The sequence below is a fragment of the Carassius auratus genome, chromosome 22 (genome assembly GCF_003368295.1).
Source record: "Carassius auratus strain Wakin chromosome 22, ASM336829v1, whole genome shotgun sequence".
NCBI classification, from domain to species: Eukaryota; Metazoa; Chordata; class Actinopteri; order Cypriniformes; family Cyprinidae; genus Carassius; species Carassius auratus.
Window position 1 is genome coordinate 29410665 of NC_039264.1, and position 25629 is coordinate 29436293.

General features: G+C 36.5%; 2 protein-coding genes across 2 annotated transcripts in view; one reads left to right on the forward strand and one right to left on the reverse strand.

Moving 5' to 3' along the window:
* Window positions 1–15516, reverse strand: part of LOC113040289 (carcinoembryonic antigen-related cell adhesion molecule 3-like) — a 29234-nt gene extending 13718 nt beyond the window's left edge. The window contains exons 1-4 of the mRNA XM_026198635.1: window positions 15348–15516; window positions 14670–15002; window positions 13823–14152; window positions 10595–10924 (exon numbers count right to left, since the gene is read on the reverse strand). Coding sequence (XP_026054420.1) covers window positions 10595–10924; window positions 13823–14152; window positions 14670–15002; window positions 15348–15396 — 1042 coding nt within the window. The 5' untranslated portion in view covers window positions 15397–15516. The remainder of the gene's footprint in view (window positions 1–10594; window positions 10925–13822; window positions 14153–14669; window positions 15003–15347) is intronic.
* A 2209-nt stretch (window positions 15517–17725) lies between these two features.
* LOC113040290 (uncharacterized) lies at window positions 17726–23356 on the forward strand. The gene is made up of 5 exons (XM_026198636.1): window positions 17726–17971; window positions 18542–18871; window positions 19726–19950; window positions 20116–20183; window positions 23137–23356. Exons 1-5 carry the CDS (start codon window positions 17917–17919, stop codon window positions 23176–23178), a joined length of 720 nt encoding a protein of 239 aa, XP_026054421.1. The 5' UTR covers window positions 17726–17916; the 3' UTR covers window positions 23179–23356.
* Window positions 23357–25629: the final 2273 nt, after the last annotated feature.

The window sequence follows — 25629 nt, forward strand, 5'->3', positions numbered from 1 at the left end:
TCAATGATAATCCGTTGCACCACTACTAGTGTCATTTGAAAACATTGCAGTTGCGTTTTAAAATATAACAACGAGCACCACGAAACCATTTAAAGAGGCGCATTCAGTGGTCTCCTTGACGAGAAACAGTCAACAAAGATAAATGATCTCCAACGCATGGCGCGATCTGTTAATTTTATCAAATTATCACAATCACATCTATTCATTTTACAATCCTTCTATTATTATTTTATTCAGACTAAAACCCCTTTAATTCGGATGAGAAAGCTTTTTTTCCAAGTGGCTTTTGCATATAATAATAATACCGCTGCAGACGCATTTTGCAGCATTAAGTGATCGTTAATTTAAACGACGATCGATCATGGATATTAACGAATGTTGGCATCCCTAAATACAAATGAGTTGGATGGAAAATGGTTATTGTCTGCATCAAACCATGCTTCCGAACAAATGTCATTCACTGTTCTGGGGCAGCTCCAGGACAGCTGTCTCTCCGAGCTCGGTGCTGTCTGTGAGCAGGGCGGAGTAACGTCAGAGACAGTTTACTTTGGTAACGTCACACTGCAGTGTTTGTAAGAGCTGACAACTTCTCCACCCCATTTACAGAGTGAAATTCTCTGACTACCTTTTTCTCCCAGGGCAGTTGTTGAATCTTCCAAAAGTTTTGTCTTGGGGTGCTTCACATGCAGTGGTGACAGCAGCGCTCCAATAACACGGGGCTGCCCGCTGACGTGCCTGACTTTAAATCGGCGCTACAAAACACGGATATCGGCCGATGCCGATATATTAAAAAATTACAAATATCAGCCCGATATATCGGCCGAGCGATATATCAGTTGACCTCTAGACTCGAGTGCTTGGAGCACTTCTCTTCTATATCTACATTTCATCTTTAGAGCCTGTCATTCAGAAGCATGGCTTTTCCTATCATTGCTACGCTGATGACATTCAACTCTTCTTCTCATTCCAACCAGATGATCGACGGTAGCTGCTCGCATTTTAGCCTGTCTGACAAACATTTCTGGTTGGACGAATGATAACACCTTCAACTCAACCTTGCTATTACAGAACTGCTCGTGGTCTCAGCCAACCCAGCACTTCATCAAACATAACTCCTTCCAGGAAAGCCAGGAAACTTGGAGTTGTGATGAATGATCAGTTGAGCTTCACCGACCATATTGCTACAATAACTAAATGGGGCGGCAGTGGCTCAGTGGTTCATGTTGGTTGTCTACAAACCAGAAGGTTGGTGGTTCAATCCCCGGTTCCACCTGACCAAGTGTCGAGGTGTCTTTGAGCAAGACACCTAACCCCAGCTGCTCCCGACGAGCTGGATGGCGCCTTGAATGGCTGACACTGCAGTCGGTGTGTGTGTGTGAATGGGTGAATGTGAGGCAAATTGTAAAGCGCTTTGGATGGCCATGTGGTCTGTTGAAAGTGCTATATAAATGCAGTCCATTTACAATAATTCGGTCCTGCAGATTTTCCTTATACAACATTAGGAAGATTAGACCCTTCCTGTCAGAGCAGGCTATAAAATTCCTTGTCCAAGCTCTTGTTCTCTCCAGACTGGACTATTGTTATGCTCTCTTGGCATGTCTTCCTGCATGTACTATCAAGCCTCTGCAACTGATTCAGAATGCAGCAGCGAGAGTGGTCTTCCACGAGCCAAAGAATGCTCCCTTCACACCTCTCTTCGTCAGCTTTAACTCACTGCCAATGGCCGCTCACATCAAATTCAAGGTACTGATGCTTGCCTACAAGACAACCACTGGTGCTGCACCAATATACCTAAACTCACTAGTTCAATCTTATATCCCCTATGTGAACTGTGGTAGACTTTTCACAGCACTTGTATATTGTTGCTTTCTCGTTGGTCTGATTGCTTCTACTTTCTAAGTCACTTTGGATAAAAGCTTCTGCTGAAGTCAAGTCTGCTTTATAAATGACTAAATGTAAATGTAAAATGGCTAAGCACCACACAAGAAGTGCTTTATACTTGACTAACTGGGGCCCAGGTCAATATGCAATATGGATAAACAAATGATAAAGATTGGCTTATTGAATATCAGATCCATTTCTACGAAAACACTTTTTGTAAATAATATGATAACTGATCATAATATAGATGTGCTCTGCTTGACAGAAACCTGGCTAAAACCTGATGATTACATTATTTTAAATGAGTCCACCCCCCAAGATTATTGTTATAAACACGAGCCGCGTCTAAAAGGCAAAGGGGGAGGAGTTGCTTCAATTTATAATAACGTTTTCAGGATTTCTCAGAGGGCAGGCTTCAAGTATAACTCGTTTGAAGTAATGGTGCTTCATATAACATTATCCAGAAAAACCAATGTTAATGATAAATCCCCTGTTATGTTTGTACTGGCTACTGTATACAGGCCACCAGGGCACCATACAGACTTTATTAAAGAGTTTGGTGATTTTACATCCGAGTTAGTTCTGGCTGCAGATAAAGTCTTAATAGTTGGTGATTTTAATATCCATGTCGATAATGAAAAAGATGCATTGGGATCAGCATTTATAGACATTCTGAACTCTATTGGTGTTAGACAACACGTTTCAGGACCTACTCATTGTCGAAATCATACTCTAGATTTAATACTGTCACATGGAATTGATGTTGATAGTGTTGAAATTATTCAGCCAAGTGATGATATCTCAGATCATTATTTAGTTCTGTGTAAACTTCATATAGCCAAAATTGTAAATTCTACTTCTTGTTACAAGTATCGAAGAACCATCACTTCTACCACAAAAGACTGCTTTTTAAGTTATCTTCCTGATGTATCCGAATTCCTTAGCATATCCAAAACCTCAGAACAACTTGATGATGTAACAGAAACTATGGACTCTCTCTTTTCTAGCACTTTAAATACAGTTGCTCCTTTACGCTTAAGAAAGGTTAAGGAAAACAGTTTGACACCATGGTATAATGAGCATACTCGCACCCTAAAGAGAGCAGCCCGAAAAATGGAGCGCAGCTGGAGGAAAACAAAACTAGAGGTATTTCGTATTGCTTGGCGGGAAAGTAGCATATCCTACAGAAAAGCATTAAAAACTGCTAGATCTGATTACTTTTCTTCTCTTTTAGAAGAAAACAAACATAACCCCAGGTATTTATTCAATACAGTGGCTAAATTAACGAAAAATAAAGCCTCAACAAGTGTTGACATTTCCCAACACCACAGCAGTAATGACTTTATGAACTACTTTACTTCTAAAATCGATACTATTAGAGATAAAATTGCAACCATTCAGCCGTCAGCTACAGTTTCGCATCAGACAGTGCACTATAGACCCCCTGAGGAACAGTTCCACTCATTCTCTACTATAGGAGAGGAAGAATTGTATAAACTTGTTAAATCATCTAAACTTACAACATGTATGTTAGACCCTATACCATCTAAGCTCTTAAAAGAGGTGCTTCCAGAAGTCATAGGTCCTCTTCTGACTATTATTAATTCCTCATTGTCATTAGGATATGTCCCCAAAACCTTCAAACTGGCTGTTATTAAGCCTCTCATAAAAAAGCCACAACTTGACCCCAGAGAACTAGTTAATTATAGACCAATCTCGAATCTCCCTTTTCTGTCCAAGATACTAGAAAAGGTGGTATCCTCACAATTATATTCCTTCTTAGAGAAAAATGGTATATGTGAGGATTTCCAGTCAGGATTTAGACCGTATCATAGTACTGAAACTGCTCTCCTTAGAGTTACAAATGATCTGCTCTTATCATCTGATCGTGGGTGTATCTCTCTATTAGTTTTATTGGATCTTAGTGCTGCGTTTGACACAATTGACCACAACATTCTTTTGCATAGACTTGAACACTTTGTTGGCATCAGTGGAAGTGCATTAGCATGGTTTAAATCGTACTTATATGACCGCCATCAGTTCGTAGCAGTGAATGAAGATGTATCATATCGATCACAAGTGCAGTATGGAGTACCTCAAGGCTCAGTTCTAGGGCCGCTACTCTTCACGCTTTATATGTTACCCTTGGGAGATATCATCAGGAAACATGGTGTTAGCTTTCACTGTTATGCTGATGATATGCAGCTCTATATTTCCTCGCAGCCCGGTGAAACACACCAATTTGAAAAACTAATGGAATGCATAGTCGATATAAAAAATTGGATGACGAGTAATTTCTTACTGCTAAATTCAGAAAAAACAGAGGTGTTAATCATAGGGCCTAAAAACTCTACTTGTAATAACCTAGAACACTGTCTAAGACTTGATGGTTGCTCTGTCAATTCTTCGTCATCAGTTAGGAACCTAGGTGTGCTACTTGATCGCTATCTTTCCTTAGAAAGCCACGTTTCTAGCATTTGTAAAACTGCATTTTTCCATCTCAAAAATATATCTAAATTACGGCCTATGCTGTCAATGTCAAATGCAGAAATGTTAATCCATGCATTTATGACTTCAAGGTTAGACTATTGTAATGCTTTATTGGGTGGTTGTTCTGCACGCTTGGTAAACAAACTACAGCTAGTCCAAAATGCAGCAGCAAGAGTTCTTACTAGAACCAGGAAGTATGACCATATTAGCCCGGTCCTGTCCACACTGCACTGGCTCCCTATCAAACATCGTATAGATTTTAAAATATTGCTTATTACTTATAAAGCCCTGAATGGTTTAGCACCTCAGTATTTGAATGAGCTCCTTTTACATTATACTCCTCTACGTCCGCTACGTTCTCAAAACTCAGGCAATTTGATAATACCTAGAATATCAAAATCAACTGCGGGCGGCAGATCCTTTTCCTATTTGGCGCCTAAACTCTGGAATAACCTACCTAACATTGTTCGGGAGGCAGACACACTCTTGCAGTTTAAATCTAGATTAAAGACCCATCTCTTTAACCTGGCATACACATAACATACTAATATGCTTTTAATATCCAAATCCGTTAAAGGATTTTTAGGCTGCATTAATTAGGTAAACTGGAACCGGAACACTTCACATAACACCGTACTTTCTACATCATTAGAAGAATGGCATCTACGCTAATATTTGTCTGTTTCTCTCTTGTTCCGAGGTCACCGTGGCCACCAGATCCAGTCTGTGTCCAGATCAGAGGGTCACTGCAGTCACCCGGATCCAGTACGTATCCAGACCAGATGGTGGATCAGCACCTAGAAAGGACCTCTACTGACCTGAAAGACAGCGGAGACCAGGACAACTAGAGCCCCAGATACAGATCCCCTGTAAAGACCTTGTCTCAGAGGAGCACCAGGACAAGACCACAGGAAACAGATGATTCTTCTGCACAATCTGACTTTGCTGCAGCCTGGAATTGAACTACTGGTTTCGTCTGGTCAGAGGAGAACTGGCCCCCCAACTGAGCCTGGTTTCTCCCAAGGTTTTTTTCTCCATTCTGTCACCGATGGAGTTTCGGTTCCTTGCCGCTGTCGCCTCTGGCTTGCTTAGTTGGGGTCACTTCATCTACAGCGATATCATTGACTTGATTGCAAATTAAAACAGACACTATTTCAACTGAACAGAGATGACATAACTAAATTCAATGATGAGCTGCCTTTAACTATCATTTTGCATTATTGAGACACTGTTTTCCAAATGAATGTTGTTCAGTGCTTTGGCGCAATGTATTTTGTTTAAAGCACTATATAAATAAAGGTGATTGATTGATTGATTGATATGACTGAAAGGTAAAGAAATCAATCATTTTTTTAGTTTTTTGCTGCATGTTTAGAGACTTGGAAATGTCCCCACAATAACAGACTAGTGTGTACAACTCTTAAATGTATTTCAAGGAGTATTTGCCACAAATGTTTTTCTTCCATGAGGGGGCTTTTGTGTTGAAGTGAGTCCTGTGCCTTATTTGTATTTTTTTTCTCTTGATTTTGTCTTTGCAGGTTAATCCTGTTGACTTGTTACCCCTTGTGTTTACCAGAGATGTATAAAGTACTAGAGACCCATACTTGAGTAAAAGTACAAGTGCTCTATCAAAAAAGTGACTTGAGTAGAAGTTGCAGTACTCTTTAAGCACCACACTTAAGTAGAAGTACTAAAGTATTCAACATTGTTTGTACTTAAGTATTGAAAGTAGTCTATTTTAAAATTTACTACTCAAGTACTGAAAGTAAAAGTAGAAGTATTGTGTTATGTAGCTATTAAAGAAAGTAGTCAAAAGTTTGAACATATTGTTTTTACTATTTCAAATGATTAACCTAAAGGACAATCACAATTCCTTTGACTGTAACTTCTTGTAAACAAAAAACGGTTACTAGGGTTAGTTAGCCCAATTTGCAAAATTATGTCATTAATAACTTACCCTTCATGTTGTTTCAAACCCGTAAGGCCGGGTTCACACCGCAAGCTGCCGCAGAGCAGAAGCAGCGCGTATTTTTTTCGGTGCCTATGTTAACAGATGAGAGCGTTCACACCGCACGCAGAAGCTGCGCGGCAGAGCGTTGCAGAAGCAGAGCAGAAGCAGCAGTACCGCGATCGTTTCGGCGCTGGGTCTATTTTTGCAGCGCTGCTGACGCTCAGTTAAATTGAAAGTACACCTTTGATGGACAAAATAAATATGATTTCACACAAAAAGTGCTCTAACTGCACAAAAAAAGCACATCTAGGGTGTTTTAACAAGAACTAGAGTATGTTACGAAAAGGAAATTAATATAAAGAAATATGTATAGAAGATAAAGTGACCATGGCCAAAATGATCATGATCATGGCCAAAATACACATGTACTTAAACGAAAATTTGCCCAAAATTTGCATTAATGATATCTACTGTGTTCTTAGCAAATTACATAAAAAATGTATGATATTTAAAACCACATATTTTTCTATTTTTTATTATAATTTTATTTTTAATATATATATATATATATATATATATATATATATATATATATATATATATTTTTTTTTTTTTTTTTTTTTACAAAATCTGTTAAAGTACTTACAGTTCTATCCAAAAATAGACTTTTTTGCCGAAATACAAAAACAACTTTAAATAATTTATATTGCTAGCTTAGCCTTGGAGATTTATTTATTATTAGTAGCTGTCCTATTCTTTTAACTAGGCCTATGTATTGGCAGAAGAACGGATGTCGTGCTAACAATCATAAACAACAGCACGTGGTGTCACAGGCGGTGGTCTTCAGAGTGCACCTGGAAAGACAACAATGGACGACACTCGTCTCATTGTGGAAGTTGAGAAATATCAAGTTCTTTATGATCCACACAATGTACTTTATAAAGACTTGCAGGAGAAGGAAAAAGCATGGGATGAAGTTGCAGCGGCTCTTATTGCAGATGGTAATTAATTTTATAGAGTTTTTGACGCTTTCGCTGGCACACGAGCAAACAACTCAATATTTGATTCAAAATTGATTCAATTGGAACCATTTATTTACAATTTCTAAATTACACATAAGCACACAAATAACAAAAGCAGGTGATACATGCATATATAATAAACAAGTAAATGCTGATTTCAAGATGAGCAGGAAGTCAAGGCTGTGAACCATTTACAATACAAATAATTTAAAACCGTTTATTAAATTGGTTTTCAGGGTGTTTTTTGGTAAATTTGATTGGAAACAAACCCAGTGACAAGATGGTAATATGCACTATGTTCTCTCCTACGTCGGTTAATGGGATGAACCCAAAGTCTGGGTCTTTTTAGTCTCCTTAATAACAAATATAGCGCGATGGCCTTTCTTCTATCAACAACACGTACTGCACGGAAAACAAAGACAGCAAAACAAAGATCCAACAAAATTAACAATTAAATGATTAATTAAAAAAGCTTCTTGCCTAGTCTTTTTATTTAAATGTATTTTAAATGGGAAATAAAGCAATGCGAACGTACCCATTATAGAGCACGCTGACCAAAATCTGCTGTTCAGTTGCGCGCTGCCTCCGCTGCCGGTGTGAAAGCAAAATAGGCGCGCGCTGCTTCTGCTCTGCCTACCTGCTGCTAACGCGCTGCTTCTGCTCTGCTGAAACTTGCGGTGTGAACCCGGCCTAAGACATCAGAGGGTCATTTAGAATTTTTTGAAGCATCGAAAATACATTTAGGTCCAAAAATAGCAAAAAACTATGACTTTATTCAGCATTGTCTTCTCTTCCGTGTCTGTTGTAAGACAGTTAAAAAACAAAGCAGTTTGTGATATCCGGTTCGCGAACGAATCGTTCGATGTAACCGGATCTTTTTGAAACAGTTCACCAAATTGAACTGAATCGTTTTAAACGGTTCGCGTCTCCAATACGCATTAATCCACAGATGAATTCAGCTGTTAACTTGTTTAATGTGTCTAACACTCCCTCTGAATTAAAACAAACCAATATCCCGGAGTAATTCATTGACTCAAACAGTACACTGACTGAACTGATGTGAAGAGAGAACTGAAGATGAACACCGAGCCGAGCCAGATAATGACTCGTTCACGAGTCAAGAACCGTTTCTGTCAGACGCGTCCGATTCGTGAACCGAGGAGCTGATGATACTGCACATGTGTGATTTAGCTTGAAGCAAACCGACACACAGAGCGTCTGAACCGAACTGATTCTTTTGGTGATTGATTCTGAACTGTTTCTGTGTTAATGTTATGAGCCCAGTGCAGTCAACGCCAATGACGCCATTGCGTCGAGCGCAAAAGAATCGGTGAACTGTTTTCTTCAACTGGTTTATTGAATCGAACTGTCAGAAAGAACTAACGTTACTGGTCATCCGAGAACCGATGCAACCGGTTCTTGACTCGTGAACGAGTCATTATCTGGCTCGGCTCGGTGTTCATTTCTCTCTTCACAGCAGTTCAGTCAGCATGCGCAGTCTTCTTAAAGGGGGGGTGAAATGCTCGTTTTCACTCAATATCCTGTTAATCTTGAGTACCTATAGAGTAGTACTGCATCCTTCATAACTCCAAAAAGTCTTTATTTTTATTATATCTATAAGAGAAAGATAGTCTGTACCCATATTTCCCTGGAAAAACATGAGCGCCTGGAGGCGTGACGTGTGGGCGGAGCTAAAGAATCACGAGCGCCAGTAGGCTTTTGCGTTGAGAGCGTTTGGAAGCTGTGACACAGATCCAGAGGCTGAAATTTAACAAGAGCAGCATCAGCAAAAGCGTCTCTATGTGGTATGTACTGAAACTGTACATATTTGCTTAGCGGGTTTGGAAAATGACTAAGTTCCACTTTATGTCGTCTTTTTTTTTTTAAGCTGTACATGTGGAAAGTGCAGTTTGATGACAACATCGCATGTTGTTTACTTTATGTGCTTACACGCCGATAGCTAAGTTAACAACACAGAGATATTTGAAGCAGTTTTACTCACTGCCTGCGGTTCCAACACACGATCGTGACCCTTTTTCGTTGGGACTGCATTATCCTTAAGAAATAAACGATGTGCAAATCCGACGTCAAACTGGGCCTTGTTTGTAAAACAAGCATCTTCGAAATGCAGGGAACAAACACAAACACTTGCACAACTCCGTTGATGCTCTGTACAAATAAACCCCATCCACTGGTCCCTTAATGCTGTTTCTCTTTTGGTAATCTGTGCAGGGTTGTCTTGCCCTGGCAACCAAAAACACACTTCTTTTGTGACTTTTCGCGATGCTCTCGCTCTGAATATGAATGCCTGTGCTCAGCCTTTCAGTGCTCTTTTATACGGGAACGCGCGCTCTTCCGGCAGACGTGCCTTAGCACCCATATAAGGAAATTCTGCTCCATCTAACGTCACACAGAGCCATACTCGTAAAAAACTTTCCGAAACTTGTGACAAACCGTAAGAGGTTTTTTTGGAACAAAAATACTCCTTCAAACGTACAACTTAATTTTTGAAACTTTGTCCATGTTTAGCATGGGAATCCAACTCTTTAACAGTGTAAAAAACTCACTATGCATGAAATAGCATTTCACCCCCCCTTTAATCGCTTGATTCGCTCAATGATGTACCAGCCTGCCATGTCATCTACAGTTCTGGCAGTGGTTTGTAATGGAATGATTCGTAACATTTTTATAATTGTAACGAGTAACGATGCAGCACATAAAAAAAATATCGGAGTAAAATTATTAAACTCAGCGAAAATATGTACTGAAGTAAAAGTGGAAGTAGGAGAAAAAAATAATACTCTAGTAAAGTACAGATACCGCCTTTTAGTACTTAAGTACAGTAGTGAAGTAGTTCTACTTCGTTACTATACATCTCTGGTGTTTACCTTGCTACTTTGTCAGTTGTCAGGTTGCTTTTATTGAACGATGAAAAAAACAACAACAAAAAAACAAGCCTCTGCCTTCCTCTGCTTGCTTCTGAACATTACAAATACAAGAACTACAAAAAGGCAAATATGTGTCCTTTTTCGGAAGAGAACAAAAATGAATCTATCCCCTTCGGATATTTATTTTTTTCACCTCATTGCTGAAAGCATTTTAACAAAGTGCATCTGTGTGTAGTACAGTTTGTGAACTGCAGACATATTTCAAAGGTACTTGTACAATGACCGAAAAAGCTGAACTACTAATAATATAATGTCTAGAAATATGTCAAACCTTTAGTATAAATAGAGTAAGTTGTACTCACCATAGACAGTAACATTGAATCTGTGTGTATCCTCTGGTCTACTGCTGCTGCTGATCCTCACTTCATAAAGTCCAGAGTCTGTGGTTCTGGTGTCTGTGATGATCAGAGATCCTGTCTGATCCAGCTTCAGTCTGTCTCTGAATCTCTCATCAGGACCATCAAATATCTCACTGGTCTTTGTCTTAATTCTAGCAATAAGAATCTTGTTAGTTCCGAATTTCCAGTCGATCTCATCATCTGTCTGTATTTCAGTGACATTAATCTGTAGAGTGACTGAATCTCCCTCCTTCACTGACACTGACTTCACTGTGTCTGTATCACCACACACACCTGATCAACAAACACAAACAGTTTTCTCAGTTACATTTTAAGTTTAATAATTAAAAGGTTTAACTGTGGTACAACTTCAATCCTGTCAAATATTCCCCATTTTGTACTTTATTGTTGAAGTGTTAGTGTTGGAGTTTTAACCTTGTAGTCTGGTTGTAGTTTAGTTGATTAGTTTATTGTTTGTTTCAATCTATTTCTGATTAACCTTGTTATTTATGTGTATATTTAGACCTTGTGTTTACTATGTTCCTTGTCTTCTCTTTTCCTTTCATGGATGTTAAGTCATCATACTTGGTTTTTCTCCATGGTTTCCCTTATTCCCCTGTTTTGGTTTATTGTTATAATTAAAATATTAAGCTTCACTTGGATCCTGCTCTCTCGTGCCTCTGAATTTACTCTAGCCTCTTTCACACAGTAATACCAGTAAATTGCCGTAAAATAACTGGAACGACAAAAAAAAAAAAATGCACTGTTCACACGGTCAACGACATTCCGTCTTTTTTCCAGAAAAGCACCATTCACACATCCATTCAAAAATACTGGTAAATTCGGTGATATCATTAACCTCTAAACAGCTGCGCTTGTATTTTTAAACATGGAGGGTTAAACGCGGTCAGTATTTCTGTGGATGGTTTCATTTTTGTTTCAAACTGCTTTTGTTACAGAGACATCGTAATAAAAGACTGGTTTAAATAATTATACTCACCATTAATAAAACACCTGATGCTGTCGGGAAAAGATGCGTTCACAAATGTAGACTATGCTGATCCAAATTCATATCAAATAGTCTATGTGCCGTCAGCACAACTGAACAGTTCTGCATTCAAATTGAGTCCAAAAGATGGCGCAAAGCACCGGAAAAATGTATTACCATGAATGTCACAGAGGGAAATAATAAAAATATAATTGAATAATTTACTAATAAACTAGTGTTTTTCTGAGTCAGGATGAATCGTCATCTCCTCATTAGACGCAAATCTATATGGATTATGATTTTATTGAGATTTTATTAATTATTATTATTATTATTTTATTATTTTGTTAAGTAGTAATTTAAAGCTTTCTATAGATATTTATCATGTCTCTGGGCATGTATTCGCTGAGTTTCTGTATATTTTTTCAGAAAGCCTGTTTGTTTTCTTTATTTTATATTTCTTTATTTTATATTATTATCGTGCTGGCTCCTCTATGTCCCAAAAAAGCGTGCTTTATCTTGCATTCTCTGCACAAAATATTCGATATAGCGCACATTTATCTGGGTTTAACGTTAAAACATTGTTACATGGTTGAACTGTTTTATATATTTGGATTTTATTTTAGACAATTTGCGATGATTTGAGAAGGCTAAACTGATCAAACATAGGCTATGATCAACTCTCTCTCTCTGTGCTGGCCGCTTGTTAATTTAAAAACAAAACTTATAGGCCAGTGTAATGATCAAAAACTGCTCCAAACATACAAAACTGAACTATTTTAATAGCTGAAACAGTAGTAGGCTATAAGCTGTTTTGGGGGAATTGGGAAAAAAGATGGGCTGAACATCTTCAAGTGAGTTGCGGGGCAAACCAAAAGTTGATGCCGAATGTCCAGCACTCTTCTTCGCTGCGCAGACTTCTCGTATGTATCCTATGTGTTTTTCCCTATGTAAAAACTGAAATAAGTTGTAAAATTTAAAGTTATAATTTTTTTTTTATATTGTGTTCGGCATGATGGGCCGCATGTGATTTCATGACGTGCCGCAGGTTGAGAATCACTGGTTTAGAGCTACAGGATTTGTGGAGCAGCAGGACCCTCAAATAGATTAACAATAAAGTCATAATAGGAGCAAGAAATTCTTCCACTAATACTTCGTTTGTGATGGTCTTGTTTTTTTAGATAATAAGATGCAATGTTTTCATTTTATTGATGACCTGACTTTATCCTGTGAATCCATTGCTCTCAGAGACAGTTAACAGTTTGTTATTTTATTATATGTTACTGCATCACTAACAGTTCCTCTCAGATGACGGCAAATTTCTTCATCCGCCTGGATCAAGAGAAGTGCTTAAATTTCACTGTCGCTCCAGTTAGATGACATTTATTATATTTTCTTAAACTGTGCATGAATGTGTCACATTGTTATGATTGGCCTGGAGTAGACATCTTACGTCACCGTGTTCTGAACTCATACGTGCTTAAACCGGTAATCTTCCTTCTGTGTTCACATACAGCAGAATTCCGGCAATTTACTGGTAATGTTACAACTTCTCATACCGGTAAATTGCCAGAGCGAATTTACCAGTATTTTTGAAAAAATCCTGTTCACACATGATCTCTTTACGGCAATTTACCGGTAATTTTCCGGAAAAGTCTGTATGTGTGAAAGTGACATGAATGCACACACGAAACGAGGGATCCAATAGCAGTGTTTAATGGGAAATCCAAAATCAATATCCAAATCAGGCAGGAGGTCCAAAACCATGAAAGCAGTCCAAAAAACAAGAAACATTAAAACACAAGGGAACACGAGAAAGCCGGGTGACGGAAAACAAGGCTTCCATGAAACAGATAGGAAACAGACCAGTAATATAGATAGTAAAAGACGATGAAAGTAGAGACAGCTGAGTGCAATTAACAGGTGTGATGAAGGGACAAGGCTTTGTGGGAAATGTAGTGCCTGCAGTGGGGTGCCTATGGGGAAGTGAGACCACTAGTGGACACCCAGGGAAACACAGACCAGGCACTAAGATAGAAAGGGCTTTCTGTGTAACTGCATCCCACTCCCCTCACCACACTTTTATATTTCAAAGGATCTGTACCTGTACAATGACAGTAAAGTTGAATCTTCTAATCAAAACATGTCAATAAATATACTAAATCTGTAGAATATAATCGAGTGAGCTGTAATACTCTACTCACCATAGACAGTAACATTGAATCTGTGTGTATCCTCTGATCTGCTGCTCCTGATCTTCACTTCATAAAGTCCAGAGTCTGTGGTTCTGGTGTTGTTGATGGTCAGAGATCCAGTCTGATGATCCAGCTTCAGTCTGTCTCTGAATCTCCCATCAGTACCATTAAAAATCTCACTGGTCTTTGTCCTAATTCTAGCTAAAACAGTATTGTTAGTTCCGAATTTCCAGTCGATCCTATCATCTTTCTGTATTTCAGTGACATGAATCTGTAGAGTGACTGAATCTCCCTCCTTCACTGACACTGACTTCACTGTGTCTGTATCAGCAAACACACCTAATGAACAAACACAAACAGGAACTCAGTTACACTCATTAATGTTACATTTTATTGAGCTTTAACTGTGGTACATTCAGTACATCAACTTCAATCCTCTGTCAGATATCCCCCATTTTGTACTTTATTGTTGAAGTGTTAGTGTTGTAGTTTTAACCTTGTAGTCTGGTTGTAGTTTAGTTGAGTTTATTGCTTGTATCAATTTATTTCTGGTTAACTTGGTTATTCATGTGTATATATATATATATATATATATATATATATATATATATATATATATATTGTGTTTACTATCCTTGTCTAGTCTTTTCCTTTCATGGATGTTATGTCAGCATACTTTGTTATTCTCCATGGTTTCCCTTATTCCCCTGTTTTGGTTTATCTTGGTTATTGTTATAATTAAAATATTAAGCTGTACTTGGATACTGCTCTCTGGTGCCTCTGAATTTACTCTGTGTAACTGCATCCCACTCACACTCCACACCACATTTTTATATTTCAAAGGATCTGTACTCACCATAGACAGTAAGACTGAATCTGTGTGTATCCTCTGATCTACTGCTGCTCCTGATCTTCACTTCATAAAGTCCAGAGTCTGTGGTTCTGGTGTTTGTGATGATCAGAGATCCAGTCTGATGATCCATCTTCAGTCTGTCTCTGAATCTCCCATCAGTACCATTAAAAATCTCACTGGTCTTTGTCCTAATTCTAGCTATTACAATATTGTTAGTTCCGAATTTCCAGTCGATCTTATCATCTGTCTGTATTTCAGTGACATTAATCTGTAGAGTGACTGAATCTCCCTCCTTCACTGACACTGACTTCACTGTGTCTGTATCACCACACACACCTGATCAACAAACACAAACAGTATCTCAGTTACACTCATTAATGTTAGGTTTAATAAAGCTTTAACTGAAATTAGCCATAGTTTAGAAATGTTTATAATTTTTGTAAAGTTAGAAAGACAGAAACAGAAGTGTGGAAAATATAAGACTGGGTGCAAAAGACAGATACTTGAATTCACAATTCTTCATATGTTTTACATTTTAATATTTGGTATTGTGTTATGAGCTAGTTAATATATTTATATATATATAAATATATTATTTGTTTATGGTGGAAATGAAGTTAATTAGAGCTCCAAACGATTAACATACTGTTGTAAAAGACAATAAATGTGTCTCCAACTTACCAACCAGATGCCAACAGCACAAACAGCTAAAAGTATATGTGTGAAACATTGTCTTCAGCAGTTCAGGGCTCTGAAATAGTTTCAGTCAAGTTTAAAAACCTTTGAGCGCCTGCAGTAAAGATGTGTATAGCAAAACCACAGACGATGTTAATGATTTGCTGACTTCCGCCAGACTGAATTAGACCACACCCCATGCCTTCAACCACAAGTTCTCTGTACAAACCCCGCCCCCAAACTTGTCAGCCGATACAAACATAAAAATTATTGACCAGTATGAGAGCCTTTTCTGATTAAAAACTACTGCAATTCCTTTTTGACTGTTTACAGCTTGTTACTGAGGTCATTTGACAAGTATGTCTGTTAATCCAAAGAAAACAATAAAACAAAACTCCTTTACACAACATAACACTGACTTTGCATTCACACTAATGAAAACATAAGTATTTCAATTTAAAATAAAATGAAAATGACAGCATTTATGTTGCAATCACTATTTGTTGGCATTATGTCTTTCTATTGCCGCAATGAATCAACCAATCAGTGTTTGAGTTCAAGTTCATTTATTTAAAAAACATATTTAAAAACAGCCACATGATTGAACAAAGTGCTGTACATAAACTATAAACAAAACAGAAAAAAAATGAATTTAAAGACAATAAGGAATGACAGATGATCACTCTGTAGACATAGTAATAATAAGATCACAATACTATGTAATGAGAATATTAGTAGGCCAGATCGAACAAGTGCGTTTTAAAAAGTGACTTGAAAAAGGATAAGGTAAGGTGCCACTCTAAGTTAATCGATAGACTGTTCCATAACCGAGGCCCATCCAGAAAAAGCTTGATGCCCTCTATGTTTATGTCTTCTAGTGGGAGTATAAAAATGAAGCAGCTCTGAGAGATAACTTGAGGCTTGGTTATGTTAAGATTTATACACCAGTAAGATATCTTTAAAATCGATTCTAAATTAAATAGGCAGCCTATGGAGGGCCCTCAGTATAGGGGTGACGTGGTCACATTTGTGACTGTTTTGTAGAAATCTAGAAACAGTGTTTTGGACCAATTAAAGGCAACTTTAAAATAACACAATACAGTGAGTTGCAGTAATCTAAGCATGAAGTAATAAAAGCGTGGACAGCCATCTCTAATGTTGTAACATTTAAATGTATTTGATTTTAGACGGCAAGTAAGGTTTGGTAAAAACTGGAACCAATTACAGAAGAGATATGTTTATACAATTTTAATGACTCATCAAAATGGATGCCCAGATTTAGCGCAAGCTATAGCCCTACTTACTTTGAGCTGCCCTGCCCACTTGGAGCTGTTTCTGACCTACATACTTGATAAAGCACAGCTGATATCTGTTTCAATGCTGTGTGTAACGACGGAGAAGTGATGACAAAGTGGGGATCCAATTAATAAGAGCATAGTCAAAATAAGCATGGAAAAACAACAGCAAACAACAATGGCAGCGACAAGGCAAAAGAGTTATCCAAATAATCAGGCAATGGTCAGGGCAGACAGCAAAACAATCATAAACAAGAAAACAGTCCAGAAACAGAGAAATTGGAAACTAAGAAACCACAGAAGAGCTATACAGCATTCAATCACCAGCGAAGATAGAGAGTGTGTGTGCTATTCTTATACTCCTACTAATCTGAGAAAGCTAAATGAACTGATGATGAGAGACAGGTGATGCACTTGATGAGTCTGTGCAAAGAATTGGGAAATGGAGTCTTTAGTGAATGACAGATTATAGAATGGAGTGCCCTCTAGAGGAGCTCATGGGCACTTCAGCTGGAGATCATGACACTGCGGAAAATGAGTATTAACACATTTTCAATTATTCCGGAACAACATTACTTGAAAAAAAAATATGTATGACACTAGTAGCTTGTATATTTAAGAGATATATTTTTAATCTTGAACTGAATTCTTACTCAGGACGGTATATTATCTCTGTTTTAAAAAACAATGTAAAAACCAGCAACAGCGAGAGGTGAACAATGGGGACAGGTGGAAATGTGGATAGGATCATAAAATCACAAATGAAACATCCAAAGTCATGTGGATGTTTTGAACACGCATGACTCAAGACTTGAGGAGAGATCACAAATCCACACCAACTGTGCCATTTGGGCCTAGGTCTAATGTTAAAGTACAACTTCAAAAGTAAAATTATATCCCATTCAGTTGCCCACTCATTTAGCAGGGCAACAGAGTAATTTTATGTTTAGGTAGAAATTAAATCTCTTTACAATAGAACTGAATGAATCAGTGCACACTTGAAGAAGATTTTATTATTATTATTATTATTATTTATTTATTTATTTTGTTTGTTTGTGAATTCTAATATCAGTACAGCTTGATTAAAACAACGTCACAGCCCAAATAAAAAAAAAAAAATGTTACTGTTGCAAAACTAGACTACACTTCAGCACACTACACACATGATCACTCAGCCGAGACACAGAGACAGAAGTAGATGCTGATTTTCCTGCATGACTTTACTACAGACCACAACGCTCTCAGATTCTCTTTTTAAACCCCAGAGCTGCTGAAAGAAAATGTTAAAAGAAAATACACTTGTTCTTTTCTGTCTGTACTTTTCTCATCTGGTTGGTAAGTTATACACATTTTTTTGTTTGTTACGGTAGCACTTAGTACAGGTCAATATAACACTGTTTAAATCAGTCAGAAGATTTGATCTTGCTTTTAATCCCAGATATAACTAAGTTATAGTCTGGAATCAAGTTTAATCAACATTATTCATTATTTATCAATTATAATTATTCAGATGTGTTTCACTGTCCAGTTAAGATATGATACTAAACATAATTTGTTCAGTCAGTTATTCCCAGTTGAAGATGTTTATATTTATCCATTAAGATACTATTTGTGTAAAGCTTGAACGTTCAGTTTCACCATCAATGAGTTAAAAATATATTTACACAGATCTATTTACTAGCAAATAACACAATACCAAAAGTTCAAATGTAAAACATATGAAGAATTGTGAATTCAAGTGTCTGTCTTTTGCACCCAGTCTTACATTTTCCACATTTCTGTTTCTGTGTTTTTAACTTTCCAATGTTTGTAATAATTTCAAATCTATGGTTAATTTGAGTTAAATCTTTATTAAACTTAACTGTAATATATGTGACTGAGAGTCTGTTTGTGTTTGTTCATTAGGTGTGTTTGCTGATACAGACACAGTGAAGTCAGTGTCAGTGAAGGAGGGAGATTCAGTAACTCTACAGATTCATGTCACTGAAATACAGACAGATGATAGGATCGACTGGAAATTCGGAACTAACAATACTGTTTTAGCTAGAATTAGGACAAAGACAAGTGAGATTTTTAATGGTACTGATGGGAGATTCAGAGACAGACTGAAGCTGGATCAGACTGGATCTCTGATCATCATGAACACCAGAACCACAGACTCTGGACTTTATGAAGTGAGGATCAGGAGCAGCAGTAGACCAGAGGATACACACAGATTCAGTCTTACTGTCTATGGTGAGTAGAGTACAGTATTACAATAAAATAATTATTATTAATATAGCATATTATATATATATATATATATATATATATATATATATATATATATATATATATATATATACACACACATTGCATGTTATGGAGATTTGTTTTTCAAACTCTTACACATTTCTTTATGACACGGTTATTACACTATTTGCCATCGAAATGACTGCTCATAAAGGTATTAATGATTAGTAAATATTAATAAACATTTGCAAATTATGAAAAGTTTCCACTTTAGATTGGCTATTGCAAAAACATGAACAAATGATTAGCAAAGATGTGTGAAACCAAACTGCAAAATAGACTTGTTCTCAATTCATCCACATTATGACATTACACTATGAAACATGTGAATAAAGTACTGTCTCCATAGCAACAATTATTTTGCCTCCATGTCCACTGATGCTCAGTAGATGAAGTGATGAGAACAGGACGATCTAACAAGTAATTATTAGTTTTTGTTCAAGCAAGACACATTCTTGCTCTATTATCTGTCAATATAATTTTTGGTCTCTGTAAAACAGAGTTTTATTGCCTAATTATTTTATCCTGTATTGTGTCATATACGGTTATTTGACAGGTTGCTTGCTATTCACATTTACCAGAGCCAAAACCAAGCATTTCATTCAGATTATCAAGAGATGGGGTGGAAAGTTTACAATGAAATTATTAATTAAATAATGGGTTTATCCTCACAATAAACTCATCCTGAATGACATTCAAATACACTTTTAGTCCTTTGGTTTCACTATTCAGATTCAGATTCAGATTTACTATTTTATCCTATTAATTTACTCACAATTACAACTGTCTCTCTAAAGCTGCTACAACACCAGCTCCTTCATCAACTCCTCCTTCACATCCTCCTTCACATCCTAGTTCAGGTCCTCATTCGGGTTCTCCTCCAGGTCGTTCTTCGGGTTCTTCAGATAGTCCAGACAGATTTCTGTTAGTGCTGATCTCTGCTGTTGCTGGATCTCTATTACTTCTTGCTGCTGTCGGGATCATCTGGATATACAGGAAACAAAGAACAACTGATCAACATGGCAAGTATTACCTACTGCTGAAACACCTGTAAAAAATACACTAAATATTATAATACATAAGTTTATAATTTAATACTATGCCTTAAATAATGTATCTTGTATGATGAAAATAGATTTAGTGATTAATTGCTGATTTCAATCATTTTTTTATTATTATTGAAATAGCTGAGACCCGTGAGGACGAGATCACTTATGCTGATACAACATTCCACAAAAGAAACGCACAGAAATCGGTAAGATAATGGCATCAGTGTCTTTTTATAGCAAAGTCACATTTAGTGTGTTTAGTCTTTTCCAATATACATTAAAAAGGATATGCTTCCCAATACAACTATTAGTTTTGACTGTTTGGGGTTACTTAAAAACAGGAAGCACTAAGACATAGATATGTATAGCTAGATGCCCTATTAGCATCTGTTTGATTATCCACCATATTGGAATGGTCAAAGGCCATCCCTGAACACCTGAGAGCTTTTGACACTGGTCAAATAACATTTTTTATTATTGAAAGTTTGTGTCCAAAGAACAAGAACATACCAAGTTTTGTATATTAACTTCTTTGGTAAATGGACTGCATTTATACAGCTCTTTCAACAGACCATCCAAAGTGCTTTACAATTTGCCTCACATTCAACCATTCACTCACAAATTCATACACCGATGGCGATGTCAGCCATCCAGCTCGTCAGGAGCAGCTGGGGTTAGGTGTCTTGCTCAAGGACACCTCAACACTTGGTCAGGTGGAACCGGGGATCGAACCACCAACCTTCCAGTTTGTAGACAACCTACATGAACCACTGAGCCACTGCCGCCCCAGTTTTTTTTTTTTTACTTCTTTACTCAATGCATTTTACACTGAAATCAACACATGGTACATAATGCGTGTTAAATAAATCCAGTGTTAATTATACCTTCATACATTAGCAGTCTTGTGGAATGAAGTCACAAGTACGTCTGCAAAGACATAAAAAGACGTCCACTGGACATAACTTTGCCCAGTGGATTAGGTTGATGTTAAAATACGCAATATACTAATTTTCACGTAAAAGTTCCTTTAAAAACAATCAAAAATGTTAAATACATGTGACTTCATTCCACAAGACTGCTAACGTATGAAGCTATAATTAACACTGGATTTATTTAACACGCATTATGTACCATGTGTTGAGTTCAGTGTAAAATGCATTGAGTAAAGAAGTTAATATACAAGACTTGGTATGTCCTTGTGCTTTGGACACAAACTTTAAATAATAAAAATAGTTATTTGACCCGTGTTATGGTCTTTTATTTATTTAGACTATTTGAGTAATATAAATTCATGGCCTAGTGGTTAGAGAGTTTGACTCCTAACTCTAGAGTTGTGGGTTCGAAACTCGGGTTGGCAATACCACGACTGAGGTGCCCTTGAGCAAGGCCCTGAACCCCCAACTGGTCCCTGGGCACTGTGGCATAAATGATGAACACTGCTCTGTGTGTGTGTTTTCACGGCTCTGTGTGCACACTTTGGATGGGTTAAATGTAGTCACTTTTCACTTTAAATTGTGTATGCTTATAGAAAATAGGCCTTGTGTTCAGTAAACAAAAATATTTTGTTCTGATATTCATTAGGTTAACATGACTATTTATGTTGTGACAACTTGTGATAAAGCGCTTGCAATAAATTGCCTTAATTTTATAAGTTGATGCAACAATCACAAGTCCTTTGCAAAACTGTTTTAAAAATACTTCACTGAGGTGAGCTTAGCAGCAGATTTCTACCCGACAATTAAAATGGCATTGTCATTCAAATTGTTGAATCAAGAAAACTGCCAAGGTTAAGAGTGCCATTGGGACAGGGCCTATGAATGCGAGAATGTGCAACACAAAATATGACCTGCCTTCAAAATAAAATATCTAATGACCAATTGGAAATAGCATTGTGAGAGGTGCTTTTAAGACTACACATTCACTTCAGTAAGCTAATTTTAATGCTATTCCAGCATAAGAAACAACATTTATGAGACCGTTTATGTCAGATTTTGTTGCTGATTTTAAATATATTATTTAAATATGAGTTTGGTGAGTTTTTGAGATTTTAGGATTTCCCCATTCAAGTATATATAAATTGGTTTTGCATGCCTAAAATAACTGCCTGGAGATATTACAAATGTCATCAATGAGTGGACAGACTTTAATGAAACAATGTTTATGAAAACACTGCCCACCCGAGCTTTAACCAGTAGTATAGAGCACACCAGGACAGGGTCTAAGATCTAAGATTTAAAGTCATTCTTTGTTTTTGTCATTGTGCACATCCCCTACAAGAAATCCTGCATGAGTTTGGGAAAAGTTAAGGAGAACTGACTTCATAGGTCCACGAAAGAAAGAAAGAAAAAGGAAGTTAATTCTGAGAAAAGATTGGACATGACTTGTTTAACAGAGTCATGAAAATAAAATTGAGTGTGAACAAATGCTCAGTTCGCAATCTTTACCCGATCTGCTGAGACGATCACAACTTTCACAAAAACCACTGAAAACAAATTTCTGTCACAAGCACTCGAAGGTGGCAGCTCTTGTGTGTCTATTCCCCTTAGTGGACTCAGGATCTAGCCAGTACAATCACAATATATATGTATATATATATATATATATATATATATATATATATATATATATATATATATACTCTCTTTTCTAAACTTGGCATTACCCATCCATCCCTTAACACTGTCAACTAAGAGTCAAGACTAAATCAATTCACTTTGTGTAGGCTAGTTTTATATTATTTTGCACAAACCAGAATTTTTTTTATGTGAAACTATACATTCATGAATTAATAAGTTGTGATTTATAGGCAAGTGTTTCGTAGCATAATTCATAGTTTACTAATTGCATAACTAGTACTCCTCATCACTGGTCCCTGTCCTGGATGATGCCGCATCTCCACCTTCTAGTAGCCAGTCAAGCTCCAGCAAAGTCAACTGACCCACATGATGGCACAATATCATCGATATGCCATGGAAATGAACGATAGAATATGTAGTGTGCATAAGTAATCCATAACCATAAACAAGAACATTAAGCCTACTATTTAAAAAGCTCATCTTTCTCTGCTTTTCTGCATTTCATCTCTAGCTTGTTTATTATTAATCAGTTGTTTTACTTAACCTTACTTACTATAAATATTGTATCTCTGTCTTTTCACAGGAGGATGATGTGGTGTACGCTAGCGTCGTCCACAGACGTTAATTAAATTCTCATTAACTGAATGTTTCCTCATCACTGATGTTTTGATCACAGTCAGTACACATGCACACTTTGCAATTATTGCAACAAAGCTGTATACATATTGAGAATGGTGTTCATGCTTGCATGCTCTGTGTATTCATGCAAACATGGAAGAAGCTCCTTTTTTTTTTTTTTTTTTACAAAAGAGTGCACATGTGAAATATAACTAAAGTGACTGGAGCATGAAACTATATATATATATATATATATATATATATATATATATATATATATATATATATATATATATATATATATATATATATATAAATGCAATACGAGTATTTGCTTACTATTTGTATGCATGTAAACTCTGAACTGCAATATTACCTTTCTTCAGTTTTTTTTTTGTGTGTAATTTAGATTTTAGATTGAGTAATTTTTACAATGGTTTGCTTATTGTGATCTTGTTAATGTAATGCCTTTCAGTTAAACTAAAGGTCAAAAAGTTCAGCATACTCAAATACAGAGAAAGCTGATTTAGTTACATAAAAAAAGATTAGTTACATAAAAACATAGGTTAGTCTCAGTTGAATCCAAAAAGCAAGTGGCCCCAGATATTTTATTCTTGTGTTCCTAATTGACACCCTGTTTTGTGAACAGATTCTGCACATTTAGTTTAAGTTTGTGAGTCTAGTGTCCTCTGAGCTATTAGAAAAAATTACAAATCCAATTCTCAATAATCCTAAAACTCATCCACAAGTAATAGACATTTATGATACATGAACTAAGCACAGATCAGAATGAATTCAGATCAGATGTCTTTATTTAAAAAGATGATAGTCAATATTCTGGTGGTGTTAAATTCAAATTAAAACCTTAACAATCTGCAGAATGAAAAATGGAACTTTCATTTTCTGATACTTATCATCTTAAAACAAATAGTACTGTATTTCTACGGTACTGCATGTATAGAAACATACCACACAAGGCCTCATTTTTTAGAGCTGGAAAGAAATGTGGGTAGACATCATGTGCATGAGAATGTGCTTATTATTGGACGTTTGTGGTTAATGTGCATCTGTGTGTGCATGTCTTGAGGCATGAATAGTGTGAGTGTGTGTTCCTGTTAATCGGTTGGTTGTTGTACTTCCACATTTTCACTTCCTCCTTATGCAAAACTGTTTTATTGCACAATAAAGTACAGAATCCCTGAATGCTAATGTTTGACAAAATTATTAATGTGTGATTGTGAAATGTTACAATATATAATATACAATGTTTATGTGACATACAAGACTGATATTTAGTGGTATATGTATCTCTCTATATGTATCTCTCTATGTACCTTACATACTAATGCAGTACTCCTGCGGATAACAAGTGTTAGTTAAGCAGAAGTTATTTGCAGCTCTAGCAACGCTTAGAAGTTGTTTCTGAGAAGTTTCCACTATTATTGAAAATCACACCCAAGTCTGCATATGTATTTCGATAAGAACATGTCATGTTTGTCTGTCAACCTGTAGAAAAAAAGTGAACTGTTAAAAAAATAAATACTACTGCTATTATTAATGCTGCACGCTGTAATATTTACGAAGTATACTGCAACTTTTAAGGAGTTTCTAAATAAAAGTAACATTTGTCATTAGCACGGTTTATATATATAAAAAAACGGACACTGTTAAGTATAGCAAGAGAAACTTGTGACTGATTACTCTATAATAATAATTAAAACAAAGATTACACTGTTAAGAGCTTTCAAAGAACATTACTAGTTTAAAATGGAACTGAAAAAGGATGCATTTGCCATCAAATGGTTTAATTACAGTATCTAACCCGAAGGAACTAACAAGACATGCTAACCAGCTAAACCCTGACCCCTGGTATGAGTCTGCACCAGTGGTCTGCGATCTCTAGTGTTCAAAACATCACCTCTGTTATTGTACTTATGGTATTATACATGATTAAATCACAGAAACTTTATATACGTTCATATGCTATTTTAACATTTTAAGATAAAATAATATAACAATTGTATGTCAGCAATGAAGAAGGTCTTTATTAATTTGAACTTGAACAACTGCAAATAAAAGCACTTTTTGAACTGAATATGTTTAAAAAAAATGAATAGTAAACGTTTCTAGGGTTGCTTTCAAATGACAGCAGGTGAGGATTTACTTTATCTAGTGATATTATATAAAGTATCTCTTTAGCTGAAGGAATCGTACTGAACCATGAATCAAGGGGTGAGCTGGACCGCAGACAAAAGGCAAAAGGGCCAACAAGTGCTAAGCATCTCTCGGGGAACTCCTTCAAGACTGTTGAAGACCATTTCAGGTGACTACCTCTTGAAGCTCATCAAGAGAAAGCCAGGAGTGTTCAAAGCAGTAATCAAAGCATGACATATTTTCAGTTGTTTCACACTTTTTTGTTATGTATATAATTCCATATATAATTCTACATGTGTTAATT

What these genes read in the sequence shown, in the direction of transcription:
- LOC113040290 (XM_026198636.1), top strand. Translation starts at nt 17,917, where the DNA reads ATGTTAAAAGAAAATACACTTGTTCTTTTCTGTCTGTACTTTTCTCAT. An exon ending in GTACTTTTCTCATCTGGTTG is followed by an intron (nt 17,972 to 18,541) that starts GTAAGTTATACA and finishes TTTGTTCATTAG; the next exon opens with GTGTGTTTGCTGATACAGAC. An exon ending in ATTCAGTCTTACTGTCTATG is followed by an intron (nt 18,872 to 19,725) that starts GTGAGTAGAGTA and finishes GTCTCTCTAAAG; the next exon opens with CTGCTACAACACCAGCTCCT.